Source organism: Pan paniscus, chromosome 13, assembly GCF_029289425.2.
Source record: "Pan paniscus chromosome 13, NHGRI_mPanPan1-v2.0_pri, whole genome shotgun sequence".
Taxonomy (NCBI): Eukaryota; Metazoa; Chordata; class Mammalia; order Primates; family Hominidae; genus Pan; species Pan paniscus.
Window position 1 is genome coordinate 68,943,118 of NC_073262.2, and position 9,383 is coordinate 68,952,500.

The 9,383-nt window shown below is 36.1% G+C and overlaps 1 protein-coding gene and 1 long non-coding RNA gene across 5 annotated transcripts in view; one reads left to right on the top strand and one right to left on the bottom strand.

Annotated features, from left to right (window-relative positions):
- The window catches only part of LOC103787066 (uncharacterized), a 152,350-nt gene that overhangs the window by 138,227 nt on the left and 4,740 nt on the right, over positions 1 to 9,383 (top strand). For both annotated transcript variants that reach the window (XR_004670198.3, XR_008624533.2), the window contains 2 exons: positions 3,614 to 3,776; positions 5,072 to 5,178. This is a non-coding gene — a long non-coding RNA (uncharacterized LOC103787066). The remainder of the gene's footprint in view (positions 1 to 3,613; positions 3,777 to 5,071; positions 5,179 to 9,383) is intronic.
- SCN9A (sodium voltage-gated channel alpha subunit 9) overlaps positions 1 to 9,383 on the bottom strand; it is a 177,528-nt gene that overhangs the window by 92,269 nt on the left and 75,876 nt on the right. For all 3 annotated transcript variants that reach the window (XM_055108703.2, XM_055108702.2, XM_055108701.2), the window contains 2 exons: positions 3,648 to 3,711; positions 2,280 to 2,421 (listed from right to left, as the gene is read on the bottom strand). In XM_055108703.2, the coding sequence (XP_054964678.1) occupies positions 2,280 to 2,421; positions 3,648 to 3,711 (206 nt within the window). The remainder of the gene's footprint in view (positions 1 to 2,279; positions 2,422 to 3,647; positions 3,712 to 9,383) is intronic.

Here is a 9,383-nt window from a genome sequence, read left to right on the forward strand (position 1 = left end):
ATGAAAACTCCATAGCCAATATCATACTGAATGGGAAAAAGCTGGAAGCATTCCCTTTAAAAACTGGCACAAGACAAGGATGCCCTCTCTCACCACTGCTATTGAATATAGTGTTGGAATTTCTGGCCAGGGCAATCAGACAAGAGAAAGAAATAAAGGGTATTCAAATAGGAAGACCGGAAGTCAAATTGTTTCTGCAAATGACATGATTCTATATTTAGAAAACCCGATCATCTCAGCCCCAAAACTCTTTAAACTGATAAGCAACTTCAGCAAGGTCTCAGGATATAAAATCAATGTGCAAAAATCACAGGCATTCCTATACACCAACAATAGACAAGCAGAGAGCCAAATCATGAATAAACTCCCATTTGCAATTGCTATAAAGAGAATAAAATACCTAGGAATACAGCTTACAAAGGATATGAAAGACCTCTTCAAGAACTACAAGCCACTACTCAAGGAAACAAGAGAGGACACAAACAAATGGAAAAACATTCCATACTCATGGATAGGAAGAATCAATGTCATGTAAATGGCCATGCTGCCGAAAGTAATTTATAGATTCAATGCTAGTCCCATCAAATTACCATTGACATCTTCACAGAATTAGAAAACTACTTTAAATTTCATATGAAACCAGGAAAGAGCACATATAGCAAAGACAATTCTAAGCAAAAAGAACAAAGCTGGAGGCATCAGCCTACCTGACTTCAAACTATACTATGAGGTTACAGTAACCAAAACAGCATGGTAGTGGTACCCAAACAGACATATAGGCCAATGGAATAGAATAGAGACCTCAGAAATAACACCACACTTCTACAAGCATCTGATCTTCGACAAACCTGACAAAAACAAGCAATGTGGAAAGGATTCCCTATATAATAAATGGTGCTGGGGAAACTGGCTAGCCATATGCAGAAAACTGAAACTGGGCTCCTTCCTTACACCTTATACAAAAATTAACTCAAGATGGATTAAAGACTTAATGTAAAACCCCAAACCATGAAAACCCTAGAAGAAAACCTAGGCAACACCATTCAGGAAATAGGCATGGGCAAAGACTTCATGACAAAAATACCAAAAGCAATTGCAACCAAAGCCAAAATTGACAAATGGGATATAACTAAACTAAAGAGCTTCTGCACAGCAAAAGAAACTAACATCAGAGTGAACAGGCAAACTATAGAATGGGAGAAAAATTTGGCAATCTACCCATCTGACAAAGGTCTAATATTGAGAATCTACAAGTAACTTAAACAAATTTACAAGATAATTAACATTTCTATTAATAATTGTATAATGTAATATACTTTTATCATACAAAGCATTTTAAAGTGAATTTAGGATAGTATCAACTGATATTAAATGAAAAATAAGTCTTACCTCTGATGAAAAATTATTTTAATTTTTTTATTTGTGTTTCTTTAATTTTGAGTAAAGGTGACCACTTCTTGCATATTTAAAAAATGTTTGCATTCCCATTTTTGCTGTAAAGTGCATCTTACATAATTTCCGAATTCATTTATAATATTCTCGGAAATAAAGTAAATATAAAATAGGCCAAAAAAGAAAAAAAACAGATCTGCAGCTATTCTGAGAAAAGTGAATCATTGTTATGTGTAGTATAGAATAATCATTTTGGTCTCCTTCCTTTTGGCTTGGCTGCTGAGACTATACAAGTAAATGGAGACCACAGCCCTAAGAGGTTCACATTCAAGTTAGAGGAAATAGCCACATGAATTACCACTTACAATACAAGAGATCAATGATATAAATGGAAGAATATACAAAAAATCATGGAAGTCTACAGTTGGGAGCAATTGATTTGGGAGAGAAAAACTTAGAGAAATGAATTGCATCTTTAACTTTAAATAGGAGTTCAAAAATAAAACATCGTGAGCAGGTGAACATCAGAGAGCCTCTTCTCTTCAGGCCATCCCAAGCACGCATGGAAAACAGTGCATGTGCAGGAGCAGCTTGAGAAAACATTACAGTATGTCCTGGTACTTAACTAGGACCCCATGGGATGATATACTCAGGAAGGTGAAAGATCTAGAGATTAAATATGCCCAGAAAAGATAAGAAAATTATTTATGATTCGAGAACTACCCATATTATTAGTGATGGGAGTAAAACACTAATAATTTTGGTAATAAGATAATAGAGTTTCCTCCATTCTCAAATAAATAAAAATCCTCCTAATACAGGCTCTTAACATACACCAGATACATATGCCATTCAAAAATACAACGCATGTTTCTCTTGGTACTCACCTGTTGGTAAAGGTTTTCCCAGTAATCTTGGGTCATTAGCCTAAACAAGGCTAAGAAGGCCCAGCTGAAAGTGTCAAAGCTCGTGTAGCCATAATCAGGGTTTCTGCCAATTTTCACACAGGTGTACCCCTCTGGACACTGACTACACATGAAAAAGAACATTATAGGTGAGAGTGTCTTCAGGACACAAGCTAAATAGCCTTACTGAAAAGTTACAAACTCAAGGTTTCTTCCATAGGGGGACAATATTGAATAAGGATTAAGAATACATGATTTGGCTACTGACTACTTAGTGACTTTACCAAATTCTTCAAGGCACAAGTCTGTCTGTGAAAATAGGATAATAACATCTACCTCAAGAAAATAAGACTTGTAATAAGTTTAAATAAGATAATGTGCACAAATTACTTAGCTTACATCCTGCACATAGGAAGTGTTTAATAAATCATAGCTGCCATTAGCATCATCATCATTAAAACATGGAAATTTTCAACAGACGTTTTGTAATAGTTCTTGGTTCAGTAAATATTGATATGTAGGCTGCTACCAAAGCTCTTTCTGTCTGTATAATTCTTGGAATAGATTAGAGTCAATAATAGTCAAAATATAGTAATTGTCTAAGTTCGTAAAAATGTGCAGCTTTAAGACTTTTTTCTTTCTAAAATTGGTGGACTGGTTTTTCCTGATGCCATTAAATAAATACAATATTCTGAGATTCTTCTGGGAACAGCAACCTTATCCAGTTTATTCCTACGTTCCCAGTGTACACAGAGCCTGATGAATAGATGTCTGCATAGGGGGAAAAGCAAGAGCTAATGCAGCTAATGCTACAAAATGAAGTTGGTGTAAGAGAGAAGCAGCAAGATGGACAGTTGAATATATATAATATTCTTATATATACAATATTCTTAAAATATGTGTACCCAAGTCCAAGGAATCCCTTTGCTTAGAGTGGCCAAAACATGACATTCAGTCACCTATGAGTCACATTTAATTGGAGAATGAGTGGAACTTGGGAGTAGAAAGAAAAATAGATTTTGTGACTCTTCATTTTCCAGAAAGAAGACCTGAAACTATCCAACCAACTTTTGGTGGAGTTTTCTAGAAGTAACATTTTCTACCTTCTTAAGATTTATATGACTTCTGTCTTGTGTTAATTCGAGCACTGTCTCAAAGTCTTGCTTTCAAGAGTATGCATTAACTGTGAACATTTTAAAGACTGGATTTGCTGTGGGACAGAATGAGTCAAATAATACCATGAAATATATAAAAAGCAATATAGAATCAAAGACTAATTTGCAAACTGACTGAACATTCTTTTCCTTCTCTTTCAGCCTTTAGACTAAAAAGAAAACAAATATTACATACCCTGAATCTGTGCTGAAACCACAAAGGAGAGCATCTTTGGATCCCTCCAAGTAATAAAAGTATTCTGTTGAAGAAGAATTTGAACAGTTATAACATTACAGACTTTAATCTGTGATTGTGATAAAGGAGGTAAATTAATTGATATAGACATTTATCTACAAATTCAGGCCTGGTCCCAGGCAATATGCATCCATTTATTTACTATTTTCTCATATATTCTCCCTCAAATATTTATTGATAATCTCTTAGAGGCTAGGCAATAAACATGACAATAAACACGATAAATAAAATCATTAGTTTTATGAGACCTCCTTTATGTTTAGGTGAGGGTGGAGGTTGTGGTTGGATAAAAATTTAAGTAAAGAAATAAATATACAAGATATTTTCAGATAGTGATAAATGATCTAAAGAAAATAAATTAAGGCAACGTGGTAGGCTGCAGTCAGGGACGGTCTTTCTAAGGAGATGATATTTAAACTAAGACCTAAGTGTGACAAAGAAGACAGCCATGAAAATACTGGTGAAGAGATATTTGGGCTGGGGGAAGAGAAAGAGCTAAAGCCCTAAGGCAGAGATGAAGTTGGTGTGTGGAAAAGCCAGCAAGATGGCCAGTGTGGCTACAGTGTGGTGAGAGGGAGGATTGTGATGGCAGAGGTAGGCAGGGGCCGGATCATGTCGGAATTTGCATATCATTGAAATGAGTTTGGATTTTAAGTATGATTAAAGGTACGGTCATGTGTCACTTAATGACTGTGATACATTCTGAGAAATGCATCATTAGGACGTTTCGTCCTTGTGCAAACATCCTAGGGTGCACTTATACAAACCTAGATGGTATAGGCTACCATACACCTAGGCTATGTGGTATAGCCTATTGCTCCTGGGCTGCAAACCTGTAGAGTGGGCTACTGTACTCAATATTGTAGGCAACTGTTATACAATGGAAAGTGTGTATCTAAAGACAGAAAAGGTACAGTAAAAAAATACCGTATTATAATCTTATGAGATCACCATTATATATATGGTCCGCTATTGACTAAAACATCCTTATGTGGTACAATACTCCAGAAGAGGCAGAATCAGTAAGGCAGTAACATAAGTGAGTAAAATTTGTTTTCTAAAATTATCTTACTTGTCATTCACCAGTCCATACTTACTTAGGACCTACTAATTCTAGGTGTTGAGGAGATGACAATGTAATCAATGCAGATTTTCCATGTTTCACCTTTCATGGTACTCTTTGTGCTAATTTTTAGTAGTAAAAGTTCTCATCAACTCTTCTGTCATTCGCTGTTAAGGCTTGTTCCTAAGACTGGGGGCAGATCTATCCTTGTATAGTAAATGTTTAAATGACTAAAAAACCTTTTGTCATCTCTCTTAAATATCTATTCTACTATAAGAACCTGACTTCCTATTTTACTCAGGTCAAATTAAAAAATCTGATTATTGGGAGACTTTTGGAGTAATCATGGAAGAAAGACTATGAAATCAGATATTCTTGGATTTGAATGTTGCTTCTATCCCTTCTTAAGTAAGTGAATTATCTTTAAGCCATTAAGCCTTAGCTGCTGCATCTGTAAAATACGTATAAGAATACCTACTTTATAAAGTTGTTAAATAGTATAAATAGGATATTGCATGTAAACCACTTGATACTGTGATCCACACATTCTGTACTAGCTGCTCAAAAACGGGAGTTATTATAATTAGTTAAACTATTATACAATTTGAGATAAAACTATTGATTGATTTACACATCATCATTTTATCTTACTTAGAAGACACAGATAAAACAATAAAGCCTTGCAGTTTGAGGTGCAAATGTAGGTGAAAATGTGCATGAAAAGCTTTCCTGAAAACACTCCTGAACCTTGGGAAGGATGGGCCTGGTAGAGTGAGTATGGGAGAGGATAAGATGCAATTTTGCATACATAAACATCCAAAATATTTTAATAAGGATGGATTACTTTAGAATTATCCTTTAAACTAATGCTGGTTCACATTTATCAACCACTGAGGAGCTGAATTATATGAATGGGCTCTGGAGCTGTCTATTAGCACACTGCTGTACTACTGTATTTAACACAGTATAAGAATGATGAAAGGTAAAGCAATGCAGGTAGCTCACTCTAGGTTTGTAAAAAACTTTACAATAATTTCTAAACAACTAGACATTAAATTATTAAGATGGTTGGCTTCAAGAAGATGTAAGGTTAACATCTTTAAAAAAGGGAAAAAATTGAATGCAAAGAAAAATGAAATATTGCTTGTGCATATTCAAAAGTGGGATGATTCTGAAAGATAAAGAATGAATCACGGCCGGGCGCAGTGGCTCACGCCTGTAATGCCAGCACTTTGGGAGGTCGAGGCGGGCAGATCACGAGGTCAGGAGATCGAGACCATCCTGGCTAACACAATGAAACCCCGTCTCTACTAAAAATACAAAAAAATAGCTGGGCGTGGTGGCGGGCACCTGTAGTCCCAGCTACTTGGCAGGCTGAGTCAGGAGAATGGTGTGAACCCGGGAGGCGGAGCTTACAGTGAGCCGAGATAGGGACACTGCATTCCAGCCTAGGCGACAGAGTGAGACTCCATCTCAAAAATAAAATAAAATAAAATAAAAGAACCATGACTCAGTAATCCCACTACTAGGTATATACTGAGAACTGAAAATTGAAAATGTATTTCCACAAAAACTTGTACATGAATGTTTACAGCAACATTATGCATTATAACCAAAAGACGGAAATAACCCAAATGTCCATCAACTGATGAATGTATAAACAAAACATAGCATATACATACAATGAAATATCATTTAGCAATAAAAAGAAATGAAGCACAGATACATACTATACCATGGATAAATTTTGAAAACATTATGCTAGGTGTAAGAAGCCAGATACAAAAAGCCATATATTATATGCTTCCATGTATATTAAATCTACAGAGTGGGTAAATCCATAGGGACAGAAAGTAGATTAGTGGTTGCCAGGGGCTGGGAGAAAAGGGAAATGGGGAGTGACTACTAACGGGCCCTGGGTTTCTTGGTGGGAAAGATGAAAATATTTTAAATTAGATAGTGGCGATCGTTGCACAACTCTGAGTATAGTTTAAAAAATGAGTTATACAGTTTAAAAAAAGGAATTTTGTGGCATATAAATTATTCCTCAATAAACCTATTTTTAAAAGAGAATGCAGCATAACGGCAAAGGTTGTGGGTGGGGGTAAATAAATGCCAACTTATCACTAAAATACATATGGGGAAATGAAAATTGATATAACAAAAACACAGAATTGATATTAAATCTAATGATGATTCTGGGTGAAGTTTTTAAATTAATTTTCAAGATTAATGTAGCAAAATAGAAAAAAAATGGTAATTCTGCCCTTGCTCAGAAAGACAACTTATGACAATTGTGTATGGCTTGGGCCTATGGAAGTGAAGAGTATATCCCCAACCAAGGGCAAATAATGCAACTCTGAGAAAACTAGTGCAGGGGATCAGGACTGGGCAGAGGGCCTGCACATGATACTCTACACTCTGGCAAATGTAGTTCTCACAAGAAAACAGCTGTAGATGAAGGAGATAGGAAAATTCCTGTTAGTAGTGAAGGCCAATATTGTGGTTTTTTCAAAACTTTCTCTATTAAATGTCAAATATTAGAAAAACAGGAGGAAGAGAATATCCTATTTTAGCCCAATATAACCACAGTATATTTCTCCATAATACTGCACATTTAGCTACACACTGTGCACATGAACCCCACTTTCATCTGTAGCAGCATAAAAAAGTGTTTGATGAGCATCAAAGTAGACAGCAACACCAAAGGAAATCTACACATTGTATGTTTTTCAGCAGGAGGTGAGACAGTGGGTTAATTTATTTGGTTGTGAATTTGGAAAGGCATTTCGGAAAATACTTTGCTATAGGCACCAGAAAATGCTTTTAGATTATGCTCAGGTTCTCTATGTAGATTGCCTTTACCATTATAATTCTTTGATCTTTTAAGTATTGCCAATTCATTTGCCTTAGCACTTTCTCATGATCTATCAACCAAGTTCTTGTCACTCTTTGTACAGCTTAAATCCATGGGCATTCATTATCATCAGTCCCTAACCTGGCAGAACCACAGTCTACACATAATCTAGCATCTGTCTTTTCCATGCTAGCTACCAAATGGCTGAATGTTGGTGGAGAAACTCTCACAACCAAGTGAATGGTTATATTTTAAGTAAGTAATCTCCAACATCAAATTTGCACTCAAAATACACTAAATTTCTCATGCCCTGATATGACCATATATATAATGCATTCTCATCAAATCTTCTGTAGAATTTTCTCTTCCTCATTTGCACTCTCAGGCAATGATCCCATCTTATACTTTGAGGAAATAAAAACCATTGGGTTTGAACTCAATCATCTTTTGATAACTCTGCAGTCTTCTCTTCTATCTTTCCTCCTGTTTCGGTGGAGCTGTCGTTCCCCTTTACTCTCACTTTCACGAGGACTTGACTTCTCCCTCTCTGTCCTGAACTGATTCATATATAACTACTCATTCATTATCACTAGCAAAACATCCCTACAAAAACCCATATATTTTTTAAATGCCAGCCATTTGCCCCATTATTCTGCTTCCCTTTATAGCCAAATTTCTTGGGAGAATTGTCTACACATATTACCTTCTTTCTGACCTCTTCTTTTCACCCCTGTATGCACCTTATTCTTACCTTGAACCCTACCACTTACCCAAATTTTCTCAAGAAATTCTCTGATGACTTCCCTGTTACTTAACCTAATGCATATTTCTTTCTTCATCATCCTTACTCCTTGATCTTGCAGCATGATTCTACACAAGCACATCTGTTTCTACAATATGTTTTCTTCTCTTGGCTTCATTATTTATATCTTTGCTTCTTACTTTATTGGTGGCTCTTTCTCTGTGTTCTTTTCTGGGTCCTCTTTTCTACCTGAATTCTAAATGTCAGAGTTGTAGATCTCAGCACCAGATTTCTTTAAATACCAGGTTTCCCATTCTCTATCTACTTAAAAATATCAGGGATGTTCAGAGGTAGAGGGGTGTGTGTATGTGTGTGTGTGTGTGTGTGTGTGTGTCCTTTCTTTTTGCTGATTGCTCTGGAATTTATCTCCAAACTCAGCAGGCCCTCTGATTTCTATACTTAAATCTCCAATTCTCTATATTATATATCCACCTGGACATCTCAAAGGCATCTCATTTTAATTTTAGCTAGCTAATAGTGACCTTCCTCTACAAATGTGTCCACATTTCCTCATTAACCATCACCACCCATCCAGTTATTGCAGCCAGAAACTGAGAAGTCATCCTCAATGCTTCCTGTCTTCTTTAATCCATCAGCAAACTCTACAGACTATGTATGTTGAGCTCATCTTTTTTCTCTTCATTTCTCTGCCATCACTCTAGATGAAACCTTCATTTTCTCTTTCCTAGATGAGAGAAGCAACCTTCAACTTACCTTTCTTATTCCCATCTACCATCTACCCTTGCTCAATCAGTTGTGCACAAGACAGACAGCAATAAAAATGACTGCATTTAAAAATAAAATACAAACTCCTTCCCATGGGCTGAAATGTCCTGCATGATATGACCCCTGTTTTTTCTGCTACTTTCTCTGTTGCCATTCTTCCTTTCTCTTACCAAACCACGCTGCTGTTTTTCCATTCTTTAAACCCATATCCTCCCTTTATTCAGGAGC